This window comes from Apium graveolens, chromosome 1, assembly GCF_009905375.1.
Source record: "Apium graveolens cultivar Ventura chromosome 1, ASM990537v1, whole genome shotgun sequence".
Taxonomy (NCBI): Eukaryota; Viridiplantae; Streptophyta; class Magnoliopsida; order Apiales; family Apiaceae; genus Apium; species Apium graveolens.
Genome location: NC_133647.1, coordinates 201,389,158 through 201,408,078, shown reverse-complemented (window position 1 = coordinate 201,408,078; position 18,921 = coordinate 201,389,158). Strand labels below are relative to the sequence as shown.

The window sequence follows — 18,921 nt, the reverse complement described above, 5'->3', positions numbered from 1 at the left end:
AGGTGCTTCCCATGATCAGCCGGTGAACTTGAAAGATGCAGATCAAATAGACAAGAAGAGAAAGTTCAAATCAGATCAGCGTTTCAGAGTCCAAACATCCAAGGGCAAAAAGGTTCTCTCAAGGGACATGCGACTCCATCTTGAAAAGAGATAAAGGCTAAAGGCTCAAGACAAGGAAGACCCGGAAGAGTTGCCTTACTCAGATGAAGAACTTGAGCTCCTAGAACGTGAGACTCGAATGTTTCAAGCCAAGCTTGAGCGACAGAGCGAAATTCATCGTCTCCGCCGAGAGCTCTAGCAAGCATCAATTCAGAACCAAGGACAAGATGATGAGCTCTACGATGAAGATGATGACGCTAAATACGAATATGAACCATCAGCAGAGTCAACATACTCACAGCTGTGCGAGCATCGACAGCGGTATCGCCTGCTGATGTCTCTCAGCGAACCGAATCCACAGATTCCATCTCCCACGAAGAATTTGCCAAATTGTAAAAGGAAATGGCTCAAATGCGCACCATAATGAGAAATCAATCAGGAATCGAAACTGTCTCCGAGAGCCCCATGTCATTGGTCCTCAAGAAAGCACGCATCGACAGGACGTTAAAAACCCCTGCCCTCGATCATTTCGACGGATCTTCGGACCCCTTAGCATTTCTCAACACCTTCGACTGCCACATGGCCTTCTTCAGCCACTCAGAAATCGCCCGTTGTCAGTTTTTTTCCACATGTCTTCAAGGCACAGCCCTTCGATGGTACAGCAACCTGCCCCCTCAGTTAATCGACTCATGGACAACACTAAAGAGCAAGTTCCAAGCTCGATTCTCCAGTAACTACAAAGGATCAAAGTCACAGCGTCCTTGATGATAATGCACCAACGTTCTGGTGAAAGCCTCCGAAGTTTCCTAACTCGATTCAAAGAAAAGATAGCGTAAATTCCAAACTTGATAGAGCATATGGCAGTCAATTTCTTGACAGCAGGCGTTGATAAATCTAGATATGGGCTACTTCTAGAGGAAATTTTTTAAAAAAGGTCAAAAACTCTTCAAACTGCATTTCAGATTATAGAATATCGCATGATGCTCCAAGAAGCAGTAAGTTGCATACAATTTCCTCGACGATCGTCAAGATATGACCGATACCGTAGCTATAGTCCACGATTTCCCACGCATGAAAGGCGCCGAGAACGTCGCCAATCACCACCGTCACATGCAGCTGACCACCCTCTGAGGGATAGAAGAGAAAGGGATTCACAACCCCGTAATCGATCCGAGAAAGAATTTACTAAACTCAACGCCGAAAAGGCAACAATTTTAGCAATATTGAAAATAGAACCAGACTACCGACCTCCAAGACCCATGAAACCTGGCAGACCCCCAAGCTCCAGATATTGTGATTATCATGAAGACACCGGCCATACAATAGAACAATATTTTTAACTCAGCAACCTCATCGAAGGAAAGATTCGCCGGGGACAACTTGTCCACTATGTGCAACAAGATGATGCACCCAGACGCCACCATCAAGATGAAGACGACCGGGTAATTGACGTCATTTTTTGCGGTAAATCCGCCGGGGGCCTCTCTCACAACTCTTGCAAGCTTTACACTTGAGAAGTTTTTAATGTCAATCCCTCGACAGCCAAACGCCCTCAAGCGAATCCCTCCCCGGTCATATCTTTCTCCGACGACGATTACCGTCCCGATCTCATCGAAGGTCACCCGGACGCCTTTGTCATTACGACACATGTGGGAAATAATACAGTTAAGAAAATGCTAATTGATAATGGTAGCTTCGTTGACGTCCTATATCATCATGTTTTCTCTCGAATGGACATCGGGGATCGAATACTTGAGAACTCTCGAACGCCTTTGTATGGTTTCAGAGGGAACTAGGTCCATGTGATATGAACTATCGACATACCAGTACTTTTTGGCTCTCCACTATGCCAAGTTTGGAAGATGGTTAAGTTTCATGTGATCGGTGCCTCCTCCAGTTTCAACGTCATATTGGGGCGAACAACAATCGCCGCACTCCGAGCTATAACTTCTATCTCCCTCTTGATAATGAAATTCCCCACAGACTTTGGCATAGGGGAAATGACCGGTGACCAGGCAACAACAAGAAAGTGCTACTTAACCATAATATCTCTAAGAAAAAAGACGGATGAGGAATTAGAGGTCAATCAAGTGCTTGACATCGACCTTAGAGCCCTCGTTGATCCGCCCACTAGCAACTCTTGCTCTCCTATCGAAGAAATCGAAGAAATTGAAGTGTTTGAAGGAAACTCTGAGAAAACCAAGGATTGGCAAAAATCTCCATGAGCTATTAAAGAAAGATATCACGGGCTTTATTTGTGAATTCTCTGACATTTTCTCCTGGGATCCCAAAGATATGCCCAGAATCCCGGAGGTCATCGCTCGACACTCTTTACACATCAGCAAAAGCATCAGGCCAGTAAGGCAGAAACACCAAACATTTTACGCCGAGAAAAGAGCGGCCATCGACCAAGAGATCAACAGATTACTCGAGGCCGGTTTTATTGAGCCGGTACAATTCCCCTCATTGATCTCGAATGTAGTCCTGGTCAAGAAGAGTAATGGAAAGTGGAGAATGTGCATTGATTACTCAGAGGTGAATAAAGCCTGCCCTAAAGACTTTTACCCACTTCCAAACATCGATGAACTCATCGATGTGACAACGGGAAATGAACTCCTCTCTTTTATGGATGACTTTTCGGGGTACAACCAGATTAAAATGGACTCCCAAGATTGGCAGCAAACTGCATTTATCACACATCGGGGAGTATTTGGCTACCGAGTGATGCCTTTCGGTTTAATCAATGCGGGGGCAACTTTTCAGTAGATGATGGATAAAATATTCGCTTCACAGATCGGGAGAAACATGCTAATATATGTTGATGACATGATTACAAAGTTGAAGCTTTCCTCCGACCATGTGTCCGACCTTCGCGAAACTTTTGAAAATGCAAGAAGAAATAATATGCGGTTAAACCCAACTAAATGTTCGTTCGGTCTTACTGCGGGGAAATTTCTTGGCTTTTTAGTTACCCAAAGAAGTATCGAAGCAGATCCATCTCAAATAAAAGCAATCTTGGAAATGGAGAATCCAAAATCCGTTGGGGATCTACAGAAACTAACTGGTTGTATCGCCGCACTCCGAAGGTTTATTCCCCAGTCGTCAAAAAGATGCCTCTTGTCCATCTCCTCCTGAATCCCGTGGTTTAAAATCTTCTTCAAAGAAGCTCCAGCCACTAAAATAAAACAAAGGAAAAGGACAGCTCAATGCAAGTTAAACAAGTAATAAGGAAAACGAATATCGACATAAAGATATCCATAAAAAAAAGAGAGAAAAGAAGAGGAACGAAGAAATAGAAAGAATATACAATATAAAGCTAAAGGAAAGATTAATCATTAAAAATCCCCCCTTACAATCGTGTATTTTCAGAAAATTAAGTTCCTTCAATTGCAGGTGGGTATACACCGACCTCAACCCTTGAAACCCATTCAAATAACTCGTTTCACATTTTTCCAGATTATTCAGGTAATCGATAGTAAGCTGGTTAATCTTCCCACAAGGCTTCACAAACTCTAAATCAGGACCCCCAACATATAGCCACTTTGTGTGATACCCAGAATTGGAAGATCGCACACTAACAATCTTAACCCTCTTATAAGGACAATCAAAATAAACCTGGCCGTCGTGATAGCGAACCGCATATATCGAGAAAAATAGCTTAAACAACGGTACCAAATTCTTATCACAACACAGAGCAACAAATCCGCTGATTTGAGCAACAGAGTTGGGCGTTAACTGATTAATTCCACAACCAATGGCCTCGAACATCGCTAGGAAGAAAGGATGCATAGGCAACCGGAGCCCAAAGTGGAACAGAATCATCGGTATCCCATACATAACAAAATTTTCAATAAGAGTTAGAGCTCTCTTTTGAAGAAAAGATTTTATATTATGATATCACATTACTTTCGTTATCGAATTTATCAGAATCTAGGTTGTATGAAGAGAGTTCCGCTACAACCGATTTATACTTGGTAGGTTTGATAAATGGTTTAGTCTGTCTCTTTTTTGGGATTTTGGACCAGTTTATAGTATTTAATCCTGCTATCCAACAAGCTAAGTACATTGATCCACCCTTTAGAAGTGTAATCTAGATAAGACTAGACTTGATTACTTATATGGATTCTGTTGTGATGCGGTGAAAAATGAATTTAAACTGGTCATCACTTTCACTGATTACTACTGCAACAAAACTATATCCGACGAAGAAGAGCCTCTTGATAACTCGTATGTTTACTCTTGTAAATCTGACTCATGGAGTTTTTTGCTACCTCATTTTCCGTTTAATTCTTGTCATCGCTCAGTGCCATCTGCAATTATAAATGGAATGCCATACTGGACGTCTTCAGATATATATGGAAAGCGATACTGGATTGGTCGTCATTCAGAATCTAAATTTACATTTTCTGTGTTAAAGTTTGATGTTGTGAGGAACGAGTTCGGGATGTTGCCTAAGTTTGAGTACATCCCTAAGTTTGAGTGTTCGTCCGCGTATCATTTAAATTTTTCTATTTTTAATTTAAAGGAGTATATGTATGCACTAGTATATGACGTGAGGTATTTGGTTCGGTTTGCGGATGTATGTTGTTTTGACATGAGATCTGGTGTTTGGATTAAAATGTACAATGTCAGTCCAATAGCCCATCACGTGTATCCAATCTCCCCTTTTTTAAAGTATGATTGTGATATTGTGTTCGGTGTAAGAGGGAAACTTATGTGCCATGATCGAGAAACAAATAAAAATAAGGATCTTGGCATCATTGGAGGTTATTTGCTGAATTGCTTTAGTTATAAGCCCAGCCTTGTTTTTCTTAAAGGAATGAAGCCCGCTACATCAAGCAGAGGCTTTCCTGGAAGTAATGAAGGTAATGAACCCTAGCTCAATTATCTTTATGATTTACTTTAAGGTCCTCTTATAAGCTCATATTTTTACTTGTGCAACTCTGATTCTTGGAGTTTACTGCCTAGTATTCTGTTTCTGGAATGTACAATCCTATTCTTTGTGCTCCCTTGCTTTTAGTCTGTTACTAAATGTATCGTAGAGTCACAGTCGATTGTATGATTCTCCTTAACCTAAAAAGTCACATGAAGGAGCCTACTTGGTTGGCTCAATCAGTGGTTTAGTTTGTCTTTCTGGAATCACATCAATATTTATTTTAAAATCCTGCTATTAGGCAAGCTAAGAAACTGATGCACCATTTAGACGATTTATACTATGTACTTCGGGAGCCGTATAAAACCATCTTAAAGCGGTGATCGACATCACATATATAAACAAAAGAAAATTTATTTCAAAGTCCTCTTATTAAGCTCGTATTTTTACTCTTGTAACTCTGAATCGTGGTGTTTACTGCCTAATATTCTGTTTCCAGAAAGTACAACCCGATTCTTTGTGCTCACTTACCTTTGAAATTTTTTAAGGTCATCATCTTGGTTGAAAATTATGTTTATATATAGAATGACAAATAGAAAACAAATAGCGCTATTAAGGGGTTCATGGCTACCGCTCTAATACATTGGCTTTTGTGTACCGCAATTATTCCTACAGTAATACAAAATGTCGAGGCAATTTAGGTGAAAGTAAGTATAAATATTTTAGTCAGTGTTGTACTAATGTGACAGTGTGTTCCGTTTAAATTTCATCTATATGCTTGACATAAACTTCCACCTTCATCATGCATAGTAATATTCTGAAACTCTATGTCCAGCATGACCAATTTGTAGATATATCTGTGACCTTGTGTACAAGTTGATTACATATTTGTCGTCAGTTCCTGATTTCAAGTATACAAAAAAGGTATTAGAGAATCATAATGACAAATAAATGTTTATATTAAGATTTTTGTACAAGATTTTGTGATTATCAAGCAAAATTTTCTCACTGATCAACAATTTCTCCTGAACAGCAATCGAGCGTCTCAAGTTCTTCTAGCCAGCGACTTCATGTTTCCATGTAAGTGATGATGAAGTCAGACGAATGTCAAGAGGGTTTGGAAAGAGAAGCCAGCCATCCACCAAATTCAGTGATATAAAACGGCATAGGCAAGTGCAGTAATATAGACCAACTGAATATTGTTCACCAGGCCAGGTGTGCTTGCAAGCAGTTCCTTTTATTACCTTCACAGTTTAGCTCTCTAGAAATTGGTTAACCATCTTGTGATTCAAACCATAGGAAATGTGATCAGTTGAATATTTGATACATAAACGAGTTTAAGCTATAAGTTTTGTCATTTGCATTGTCTATTTCCCTTTTGTCATTTGAATTTTTTTCACCACCTCACTGGGATGTCTTCCGGTTCTTTTATGGAAAAAACCCTTGCAGAAACTTGATTTAAATTTTTTATTTTTCTTTATCAAGCAGGAATTCCAACCTTTCGAGATAATCCCACAGTTGAAAAGGGTGAATTACAACTGTGCCAAATTTAAGCAGGAATTTAATGACAACTTTCGTAAATGTCATTAACAATTACTCATCAAACTGCAGAGTAGTTTACATGTGCAGGGACATCAAAGACAACTTTGTTTCACTCTTTCATTTTGCTAACAAGGCCAATTTGCGACCCTCTCCCATTTCTTTGGAAGTCGCGTTCAATTCATACTGTAAAGGAGCATGACCAAGGTAAAGGTTAATAAGAAGGAAAACTTCGTGGATGGTGTTGCCAATAGTTCATTTTTCCAAAAAGATGTGGTTGGAGATTGGAAAAATTGTTTAACTTCATATATGGCTTCCAGATTGGATCAGATTACAGAAGAAAAATTCTGTGGTTCTGGTTTGTCTATCTGATACGTCACCAGTTTACAATGCAAAGGTTGGTCATAACAATGTTTCTCGTGAGCCTGTTCCTTAGCAGAGTTTTCCACAAGATGCCAAACCCATACTGTTTTTTTATGATTTAAATAGAGAATCAGAAGAGCAAGCCTATTTTAATTTTTAGCTTTCCCCACCTCAACCACTGCCAATAAATAGAAAGCGACATTGTGACAACCAATAATTACTACATAATTTGTAATATTAGAAGTAGGACTCTCTGGTAGTCTGGGAAGTCTGTTATGGAGCCAAAGTCATCAGAACCTTATCATCAGCAAGTCGATGATGAGACAATAGTTCTCGACAACAATGAATTAGAGAACTTGCTTTCATCTTTGCCAAAAGAAAGAAGTATTATTACACCCTACAAGTATCAATACCAAGGATTTTGGTATTCTGTTCCACTTTTACTGGGTGTAATTACTTGTCAAAAACATTTTCAACCTCGCGAAAATGATATATTCATTGTTACTGCCCCTAAATCTGGTACCACCTGGATGAAAGCCATCCTTTACGCATTAATCAACCGGGAAGCCCACCCTCCTAAAACTCCTCACCATCCTTTGCTCAACAATGCTCCTCGTGACCTTGTTCCTTTTCTGGAATTTCTTAGTCCCTCTGAATATGACTCTGTCTGCAACTCCCCTGACAAGAGCATGAGGATCTTTGCAACTCATATTCCAGTTTCTAACTTCCCGGAATCTATAACCAGCAGCTTATCTAACTGCAGAGTAGTTTACATGTGCAGGGACATCAAAGACAACTTTGTTTCACTCTTTCATTTTGCTAACAAGGCCAATTTGCGACCCTCTCCCATATCTCTGGAAGATGCCTTCAATTCATACTGTAAAGGAGTTAGTGCAGTCGGACCGGTCTGGGACCAAATCTTGGGATATTGGAAAGAGAGCCAGGAAAAGCCACATAAGGTGCTCTTCATGAAGTACGAAGAAATGAAGAATGAGCCAAAGTCACAGATGAGGCGTCTTGCAAATTTTCTTGGGGTACCATTCTCCGTGGAGGAAGAAAATTCGGGTATGGTTGATCAAATTATAAGTTTGTGTAGTTTCGAGAGCATGACCAAGGTAGATGTTAATAAGATGGGAAACTTCGTGGATGGTTTTACCAATAGTTCATTTTTCCGGAAAGGGGTGGTTGGAGATTGGAGAAACTGTTTAACTCCAGACATGGCTTCCAGATTGGATGAGATTACAGAAGAAAAATTCCGTGGTTCCGGTTTATCTCTCTGATATATATCGGTATTTTTCGATTTCAGGTTTTGTTGTTTCCATCACTTTTGTTGTTTCGTTATTAGTGTGTGTGGATTTAATTTAAATTTGTGTAATGTCTCTTGTGATAACCTCACGAAGCAAGTACTATTGATCATGGTCTTGTGTGCAAGTTGGTTACATATAATCAAATGACAGTGTTTAAGTGAGACAACCTTTTGGAGATGATTCTGCACTTGGAAAGGGTGAATTACAACTGTGTCAAATTTTAAGCAGGGATTTACTAATTTAAAGACAACTGTCGTAAGTTTTTTATTTTTTGAAAGAAAGAAAGATAAGTGTCTTAGTTCTTGCAGAACTATTGTCATTCGCGATGGCGCCTTAATAAACTTGTAGAGATACATAGTTGCAGCAGAACAAAGAATCGAATCATATCATTCCTGTATTTTACTATGGCACCTGCAGAATGGGAGTTCTGGGGTAGCTCTTGAAAGTAATAATAAGCGTAATTCTGTGATTACACAATGAAGATAAGAGTTGACCTGCATTGCACTTTGGACGGTGAATAAAAAGCGACTGAAATTATAAAAATCTTGGCATGATACACGATTATCCAATGTAATCTTATTTTAATTTTAGTTTTGCTTCTGTGACGACTGCTTATTTATAAACATGAAATTAAAGATAAAGTCACCTGCCAAAAGGAAAAACAGTTCCAAGCAAAAGCAACACGATACCAACCGATAATTAGTAGGACTCTGGTACTAGTCTGGGAATTCTGTTATGGAGCCAAAGTCATCAGAACCTCTTCATCAGCAAGTCGACAATGAGACAGTAGTTCTCCACAACAGGGAATTTGAGGACTTGCTTTCATCTTTGCCAAAAGAAAGAAGTATTGTTACACCCTACAGATAACAATACCAAAAAATTCTGGTATCCTCTTATACTTTTGAAGGGTGTTATTATTAGTCAAAAACATTTTAAGCCCCCGCGAAAATGATATATTCATTGTTACCGCGAAGCCCACCCTCCTAAAACTCCTCACCATACTTTGTTTAAAAATGCTCCTCGTGACCTTGTTCCTTTTCTTGAATTTGTTAGCCCTTCTGAATATGACTCTGTTTGCAACTCCCCTGACAGGAGCATGAGGATATTTGCTAGTCATATTTGCTAGTCATTTTGCTAACAAGGCCAATTTGCCACCGTCTCCCATTTCTCTGGAAGATGCCTTCAATTCATACTGTAAAAGAGTAAGTGCAGCTGGACTAGTGTGGGACCAAATATCGGGATATTGGATAGAGGGCCAGAAAAATCCACATAAGGTGCTCTTCATGAAGTACGAAGAGATGAAACATGAGCCTAAGTCACAGATGAGGCGTCCAGCAAATGTTCTTGGGATACCATTCTCCAGGAGGAATAAAATTCTGGTTTGGTTGATGAAATCATAAGTTTGTGTAGTTTCGAGAGCATGACCAAGGTAGATGTTAATAAGACGGAAAAGTTTGTGGATGGTTTTACCAATAGTTCATTTTTCTGGATTGGTGCCGTTGGAGATTGGAAAAATTGTTTAACTCCCAACATGGCTTCCAGATTGGATCAGATTACAGAAGATAAATTCCATGATTTCGGTTTATTTCTCTGATTTATCACCGGTTTGCTGCCCTGCCGCCAATAAACATACTATATATGGGCAATTTTCGATTTCAAAGTGTGGTTGTTTCCATGTTTTTTGTTGTTTCATTGTAAGTATGTGTGACTTAAATCTAAATTTGTTTAATGTTGTATATTTGTATGTCATAATATCACGGAGCAAGTACTATTATAATTTGTAGAGATAATAGTTGCAGGAGAACAAAGAATCATAATTTGTTTTCTATCTTAATCTCTCAGAACTATAACACCAGAATGGGAGGTCTGGGGTAGCTCTCGAAAGTAATAAGTGTAACTCTTTTAAGGTTGGTTTGGTTAGCTGGAATTAGATATATGTTTCAGCCATTTCAATTTCATACCTAATATTTCCTCAAACGCCCAAGGTAGGCTTTTCATACCCACCACCCACCTAGGGAGGTGGGCACGAAGTACGGATATGTGTATCAATTTTTATTTTACTATTTTAATTTTTATTTAAGTAATTATATATAAATGATTAGTATTAAAAGAAATCTATGAACCTAAATAATATTAAAATAATAATAAAATTAATATATTTAATTAAATTAAAATTATTGACTTAACATATTTTAATTTAAAACATATTTATTATAGCACTCAACCAAACACATGATATCGGATATGAACCCTCATCTCCATACCACTCAAACCCGATTCCTGATTACAACCCGATATCACATATTGAACCAAACGATTCCTTGATATAATTGTGAAGTTGAATTCATATATAATTTTTTTAAAAAAAACTTTTTCATCTCTAGGGCATGTGTCCCCGTAGACCTCTCCATATTGATTCACCCATGTATTTTTATGTATTTTTTAAAAATTGTTTATAGATTGAAATTTACTTTAAGACTAAAATTACACAAAATAAATAATAAAAAAAACGTAATGTTATAGTGTCTTTGATAACATCAAACAGATCCGATCTCCAAATATCTGATAGACAATGGCATCTTTCCAAGAGTTTCTCTTTGTTTACTCAAAAGGTAAAAAAAAAATTGTCATAATAATGGTAGACAAGAGTGATAACTAAACATATATAATATGGAAATTGAGGAAAAATAGGTTATGATCTTAAAACTAATCACAAGAGATATACTTAATATGAATTGTTAAGGAGTGCAAACATCAATTGACCCAACATTCTTTCACCAAATGAAATACAGTATAAATGTCAAGAAAAATGAGTGAGGACTCTGTCATACTCTGGTGGTCTGTTATGGAGCCAAATTCATAAGAACCTCTTCATCATCAAGCTGACTGTTGACGGACGAATTTGATTAACAAAAATCCGGAATCAAAATTTGCAGTGGTGATCCTTCGTCATGATCGGGATGTGGTGATTATGATGAATCGGGAGCTGAGATCATAAGAGTGCTTGGTGGTGCAGTATAGATCTCTCGCTTCCAATACATTACAATGCACATACGTACGTACCTTCTTTTATAAATGATCAAGCCCTACGTAGTTCTTGGAGAACAAGAAACCTAGATGGATTTGGCTTTTCATTCCGTGACCCAATAGGAGTTGTCGAACCAACTTCCTATTATAAAGCGAACATTAATTTTCTTTAGGAGTTCCCAGCGATGCGGCCTATTCATAAAGGTCAAAGGCTCGGTTACGACTTCGGAACTTCACGGATAAGAAAATTCTCCGACCGATGGATTTCTCATCCGCTATAAATATGCAGAAAACACCACATATATCTACATGCCGGATACCAGCTCTAGACGTGCCGGAAGTGTGAACCCTCGAATGATGAAAAATCTTTGGTTGTGAAAGGCGAACTCTTGTAATAATCACCACGGCCCTAGATTCGATAAACGCTTTTCAGATCACCAAAAATATCAACAAAATTATTTTCAATAGATCTAACTCCAAATAAACCCAATCATAATTGAACAAAAATATAACAAAAACACTCCAAAAGAAGAGACAAAAAATACATTTCAATAGAAGAAACATGTAAACGCCCAAAAATTTGGGTTTTATTGAAAGGAAATTAACGAGAATAAAAGAAAATAATGGCATTAGGATTGGAAGCCACTCGATTAACTTGAAAAAACACAAACCCTAACCCTGGGAGCACTACGCCATATATTACATGCTGCAACCCTTGATCTTGGGAGAATATATATCGCAACCCCTCTTTTTTGATGTTGCGGTATATTTACAATATTTTACCAAAATGACATAAATATAAAGATGATTTTTTTAATTTAACTAATTAATGATTTTTTACATAAAAATGAAATAATAATTGAAATATATATTTTATTTATTTTTAGATATTAATAATATTAGTGTTGTGATTTATAATATTATATTTATATATTGAACGCTTTATAAAATTTAACAAGACGTTAATTAGTTATATTGATCATTTTAAGATATTTAAATATTGTTTAATTTATTTATTTCTCATAGTTAAATTTTAAAAATAATATTTATTAAAATAGAGAAATTATTGATTTAAATTGCAACACTCGTCTAATGTAGATGTAATAGGGTATTATTACATATATTTATGATATTTTGATAAAATAATAATTTTTTAATTATTTGAAAAGGATTAAATATTAAAAATAACATATACTTTATATAAAAGAAATAATTAATTATGATTTCTAAAATTTAACTATTCCTTAAATGAGTGATTTATGATAGTATTTTATAAAGTGTATTTTATAATTTGAATTTTAAATGATAAAATTTATAAAAGTAATTAATAATTTTAATATCAAAATATATATTTATAAAAAAAGAAAAAGTCCAAAAAAGTTTTAGAGGCGGGAAAATTACAGCGTTGTTACTTTAACAAAAAAATGAAGTTATCTCTTATACAGAAAAAAGATTTTAAGAAAAATAATATCAGTGTTGATTTCCCCCTTTTCCAAACCCCACTGAAACCTTAATTTTTAAACAAAAATTCAGGCCAAATCCTTGTTTACTAATACAAATCGATCTGTACTTTGAGGTATAGATATAGGAAGTTCCATAAGACTTAAGGCCATGGCTCAGGTGAAAAATTCTCAAAACCCTTGTATTTGTATAAGTAAATCGATGTCTCTGTTTTATTCGAGTTATTTTTTGGATTGGTTATTATGTACATAAGGTTGATGTCTTGATTAGTGTTCAATCAGTTTAGATTTATATGCACTGAGTATGTTGATTAATTCTAGTGGCAATAACTTTGTCTATTATCTGATTATAGTGTGCAAGCACTACATTATCCTTCCTAAGTGATATTTATAGAGGGTTTGTGAATTGATAAATTTTGCATTACAATACAATTATGTGATGGTTAGTTGTGAGATTCCTAGCTTGCTTGGTTAATAACATTGATTTATCTGTGATATCTCTTGAACTTATCAACTTGCTCTATTGGTTCTCAAATTTATGATATTAGTTTTGTCTTATTCACATGAACTTATGTTCTGCTTGATGTTCTAAAACTCAAGCTCAAACTCAAACTATGACCTCATCTCAAACAAAAAAACAAAAGTATTCTGGTAGAAAAAATGGTTGATTGTGGTTTCTCCGCAGATGCATCGAAAATCACTATGTTAGAACATCTACACTTATCAGAAGTACAAGATCCATCTCTCCTTGTAGTGCATCGGAAGGTCTTGCATTCAGGTATGTTACTTCTTAATAAATATCTTTTCTTCCATATTGGCAACTCCACACATAATAGCGGTTCTTGTTCTTTCTTATCTAACTGGAGTATATGTTGTAAAATTATTCTTGTGGATCTCATTTATTTTCAGGATAGAAACTGTAACTTATTGGGCTTCTTGGGTTGCTGGATTGTTTTATGTTTAAGACTTGCCCTTTAGTGTCTGCTTCAAAAGTGCCTTTTCTTTTAAGGCTTTTACTTTTGGTCTTGTTTATTGTTATTTTGTATATTCTTATCTTTTGCTTTTAATTTGACCTATGTGTCAAGTTATCAACACTAGCACAAAACTGATGCATGTTTTATGCGCTCGTTAATGTTTATAAGGTTGTTTTCAGGCAATCATGAAGATAATCGTCATTGTATCATATTCTTAAAGTAATCCACAGTGGTAGTCCACGTCTGAAATTTTTTAAAATTACATTCCTCATTCCACACATATCCCCAATTCACATATAAAATTACTGTAGCAATTTCTAGTACGGATATCCTTAATGCAGTACTTGTGATTTAATTGATGAACCCTACTGTTAGATCAATTTATTTTATATTTACGATCTCTGCTTTAAAATGGCAATAACTATATGTTATTTCATTCAGGTTCAAATAAATTAATGACTATGATTTCTAAAGCGGCCAACCTGGAAGGTGAAAATAAGAAGGTGGAAGGCCAAACTGTTCTTTGCAGGTCACATAAGCTTCCTCTATTTTACAAAAGTACATATTGCATTCCGTTGATACTGCTATTTTTTCATTCTACTACTGCTATTTTTTAAACTCCGCCGCCGTTATATAAAATTTTGATTCTTTGCATATTTTTTCTTTTAAGTTTTAACATACATCTAATATTGATTTTAGAGACTACATAACAAGCAAAGCATGCAAGAAAGTCAATTATCTTTTCGAGCAGAGCAAGCATAGAATAACTCATTATTATGACTAAAGAGCAGAACGGGAATTAGAAGAATAGTTGTGGATGATGGGGAGCAAAATATTTTGATGAACTACTACAAGGAAAAGAGTTTTACAATTGTAGATTAGGTGTTTAATTTTTTGATAATGTAATTATGTGGTGTGCTTGATTAGGATCAGTGGATAAAACTTAATTTTTTATTTTGGTGTAATGAATATTACTTGTGTTTTGGTACGATTGGGTAATGAATTGAATATGTTTTATATTTTTGGGAATTGTAAATTAATGAGTAGGTCCTATTAAAAAAATTATTTGGTCTGTTTGGGGCCCGACTGTTGGATGTGGGGCCCACTGGTCAAGTCCTATTACAACCCTGGTTGATATTGTAGTTGAATGTTTCTATAAGAGATAAGTAGGCGTTGCAATAGGTTGTGTCGGGTTGTAATAGAGTATTTTCCCAACAGCTAAAATTTGTAACCCTCCAAAAGTGTTACAATTGCTTTTTTGGCATCTATAGCAACTGTTTTTTGGCCTTTAGCAACGCTTGTTGGTGGTTGCAGTATGCAATCTATGACGTAATGGAGGGGCGGAAAACAGAAAAGTTATATTTTATCTATCTTAATTATTTTTATTTTTTATCGTAGATAACCCGCAGCCGCTATCCTTCGGATGCCAACTAGTTAAACCGCATTTAAGCGGTAAGTTCTGACTCAGGAGACATAATCATAAATTCTCCTCCCGTGGAATTCGAACATGTGACCAAGAGGATAATTATCCATTTTTTAACCCACTGAGTCAAGTCTTGCGAGTTCATTTTATCTATCTTGGTTGCTTATATTTATATTAAACTATCTTGTCCTTAATCAAATAAATTTGAAATAATAAATTATTATTATAATTTTATAAAGTAATTACTTTAATTTTCAATTTTTTCTTTGTTGTTAGTTGGTAAAACCAAATAAAATTTGAGAATATAATAAATAAAAACAATTAACTCTCAAATTTCTTGGTATATTTTGAAAATACAATAGACATACTTGTAAACAAATAAATAAATAACACGAATTTATATTTTAAATAAATAGAAAAACCAAATTATAACGTGGGTCCATGATTGCATACAGGTAATTGAGCTATACTAGTAATTTTAAAGGTCAACATCCAATTTTATCCAACATTATACAACTCGTTTGTTGTCGAAAATCTTCCTAACAGACCTGTTGTCAGTCTCCCTTTCATAAATATGAAACAAATTATAGACCAAGCCACTTGCCAAAACAAATAGGCAAAAAAAGTCCACACAGACGTAATACAGGATACAGCCTGTAAACCAAGCTTGTTTTTAATTTCATTATTCAAAATATCTCTACTTATAATATCTATTATTAGTGTGCAAAGTGTACATTCTTTATTAGTCAAGTATTTATTTTCATTTTTACCGTTTTTAACCTTTTATTCTTCTTGTAATTATGTAATTAAATATCTTTTGAATTAGCAATTTTATGTAATACTGCAAATATTTTAGCATTGTGAACTCTGTGACAATCTAACATATATATCAAACCATCTTAAATTTAGCATGCTCTGATTATAAATAACATTGGAACGTATAGAATATAAATAAAAGTAATATTATATGTCTATATTTCTACGATTAAGTTTATAAAATATTAATTTTTATAATTGATGAATGGATATGAAATTTATGTAAAAGTTGAGTACAATGCAAACCTAACAATTTAGGTGGGAGTAGTTTGACATTTTTCTTACATATAAATTCCTTAATGGGTTTGCTCTCTGTTATGGAGCCAAAAACAGCACATCCTCTTGAGCATGGAGACGACAATCAAGAAGTGGAGGACTTGCTTTCTTTGCTGCCAAAGGAGGGAGATATGGTTGCCTCTGACTCATATAAATACCAAGGTTTCTGGTATCCTCTTATACTTTTGAAGGGTGTTATTATTAGTCAAAAACATTTTATGCCCCGCGAAAATGATGTATTCATTGTTACTGCCCCTAAATCTGGCTCCACATGGATGAAAGCCATACTCTATGCATTAATGAACCGTGAAGCTCAGCTCCCTCAATCACCTCACCATCCTTTGCTTCACAAGGCTCCTCGCGAGCTTGTTCCTTTCCTCGAAGTTCTCAGTCCCTCTGAATATGATTCTGTTTGCAACTCCCCTGACACAAATGCGAGGATCTTTTCAGCTCATACTTCAGTTGTTAGCCTTCCAAAATCCGTAACCTCCAGCTTATCAAACTGCAAAATTGTTTACATGTGCAGGGACATCAAAGACATCTTTGTGTCACTCTTTCACTTTATCAACAAGTCCAATTTTCGATCCTCTCCAATTTCTTTGGAAGAAGCCTTTAATTTGTACTGTAAAGGTGTTAATGCAGCTGGACCAGTGTGGGACCACATCTTGGGATATTGGATTGAGAGCCAGAAAAATCCACATAAGGTGCTCTTCCTGAGGTACGACGAGATGAAAAATGTGCCTAAGTTACAGCTGAAGCGTCTTGCAAGTTTTCTTGAGAAACCGTTCTCCGAGGAGGAAGAAAATTCAGGTTTGGTTGATGAAATCATAAGTTTGTGTAGTTTCGAGAGCTTGACCAAGATAGATGTTAATAAGAAGGATAACTCCGTGAAAGGTGTTAGCAATAGTTCATTTTTCCGGAAAGGTGTGGTCGGAGATTGGAAAAATTGGTTAACTCCAGAGATGGCTTCCAGATTGGATCAGATTACAGAAGAAAAATTCAGTGGTTCTGGTTTATCTCTATGATCCGTCACAGTTTCCTGCCCTGCCGCCAATAAAATATGGGCATTTTGCGATTTCAGTTGTGGTTTATCTCTTCTGTTGTGTGTGATTTCTTTTTATTATCTATAAACATATGGGATCAAACTAAGACCTTCCTTTGATCTGCATCAAATGGACTCAGTTCATCTAATAATAAGAATGTACTCTGTTAACTGCTTGGAAACACTTCTCTTTTTGGAATTTGATAATACCATCACATTTGTTCTTAGCACCGGTGGATCTTGTAGGTGTCAATAATTGCATTTTATCATTCTATTTTACCCTACCCTGTTTTACCACGTAATTACGTAATAACATAAATTACCATCCCACAAAAATAATATACTATCAGCTATTTCACAATTTTAAATAAAGTGTGCAAATTTTGTATATTATCTAATGAGTTTCTTTTTTAATTCAATTTACTATTATTGTAAACTTTTTGTACAATTATTTTGTGCCCCACTTCAATATAATCCTCCCTTCATCACTAACTATAGATGACATTTATGTAAATGTCGATTGTGATATTACTAATTTCACAATTGTTGTAGGTTGGATTATTCGATATAATTATAATATTCTTTTTAAATTGAAAAAAAATAGATATTCTATTAAGTGATCTGAAAACAAAACAGTTATTTATTTTTTATTTTACAATATGCATTCTAATTTCAATATTTTAACGAGTATTTAGCTTATTTGTCAAAAAAACAAGAAAACAAACCATATCTAGAGTTTACTAAACCCCAACGGAGATCAGTCCAAAACACAACCTGATTTGGCCTTAATTTGGAAGAGCAGAAGAAACAAAGCTTGGTCCCATAAATAATAAAAATCATGGTCTACTCCACTCACTTTAACTAAATAATCGGTGCCATCCCTCCTCTCCTCCGATACATATCCTGGCCAATTATCAAACACCATATTGAAAAAAATCTTGACACTTAAATAATGTGGACATATGTAACAATGTTATGGCTATCGCTCAATTTTAAGAAAATAACAAGTTAACTTAAGATTATGCACCTATGTAACAATGTTATGGCTATCGCTCAATTTTAAGAAAATAACAAGTTGAGATCTTTATAACTAAGATTAAACTAACATGCAATTAACTAAGAATAAAAGTGATTGAATTAACTATATGAGACAAACATGGGATTATAACTTCATTAAATACTTCATTCATAGTCATTGTTCTTAACCTTAACATTCAATGGTGATGACAACTAATCAGATAATACGGAACTAGTAAACGCCAACTTTCGTTGCACGAATACCCTACGACTAGACATCCACAAAAGAGATAGAAGATAAGTAGACATCAATTATGCTTAGACCCTATATGTCTATAGAATTTGAAAACATAACGGTTTAATGCGCAAGTTATCTATCGTGATTACATAGGGCAAGTAAGATGGTTAAAATTACCTACGAGTCATGCATAATAATTATACATGAACCTACGCTAGCATGGCAAGTTTTAAACCTCCATATTAACTTTGGCTTCAATAGAGATTAACACACTATCATTATATGTTAGCTACGCACATAAGACGAATAAGCACAACCAATACTAGGATATCAATCAATCACCACACACCAATATATTGAAACAAATTAACTATAGAAATCCATAAGTAAATCCATTAGAAACCCACGATAACGATTAGTTCATAACCGAACTCATCGTCACCATAGGTTCCAATGAAAGCATGGTA

The 18,921-nt window shown here is 35.6% G+C and overlaps 2 protein-coding genes and 1 long non-coding RNA gene across 3 annotated transcripts; all 3 read left to right on the top strand.

The window, feature by feature from the left end:
* Positions 1-7,149: 7,149 nt before the first annotated feature.
* LOC141717369 (cytosolic sulfotransferase 13-like) lies at positions 7,150-8,154 on the top strand. Its single transcript, XM_074519436.1, has one exon. It carries the CDS (start codon positions 7,150-7,152, stop codon positions 8,152-8,154), a length of 1,005 nt encoding a protein of 334 aa, XP_074375537.1.
* A 5,176-nt stretch (positions 8,155-13,330) lies between these two features.
* Positions 13,331-14,573, top strand: LOC141724318 (uncharacterized). Its single transcript, XR_012576591.1, has 3 exons — positions 13,331-13,446; positions 14,084-14,171; positions 14,342-14,573. It is a non-coding gene; the product is annotated as an uncharacterized LOC141724318 (long non-coding RNA).
* Positions 14,574-16,163: 1,590 nt separating this feature from the next.
* Positions 16,164-17,427, top strand: LOC141678652 (cytosolic sulfotransferase 8-like). Its single transcript, XM_074485005.1, has one exon. It carries the CDS (start codon positions 16,181-16,183, stop codon positions 17,180-17,182), a length of 1,002 nt encoding a protein of 333 aa, XP_074341106.1. The 5' UTR covers positions 16,164-16,180; the 3' UTR covers positions 17,183-17,427.
* Positions 17,428-18,921: the final 1,494 nt, after the last annotated feature.

Bases quoted from the DNA above. Each gene is read 5' to 3' on its own strand.
- LOC141717369 (XM_074519436.1), top strand. From the start codon at position 7,150: ATGGAGCCAAAGTCATCAGAACCTTATCATCAGCAAGTCGATGATGAG.
- LOC141678652 (XM_074485005.1), top strand. From the start codon at position 16,181: ATGGGTTTGCTCTCTGTTATGGAGCCAAAAACAGCACATCCTCTTGAG.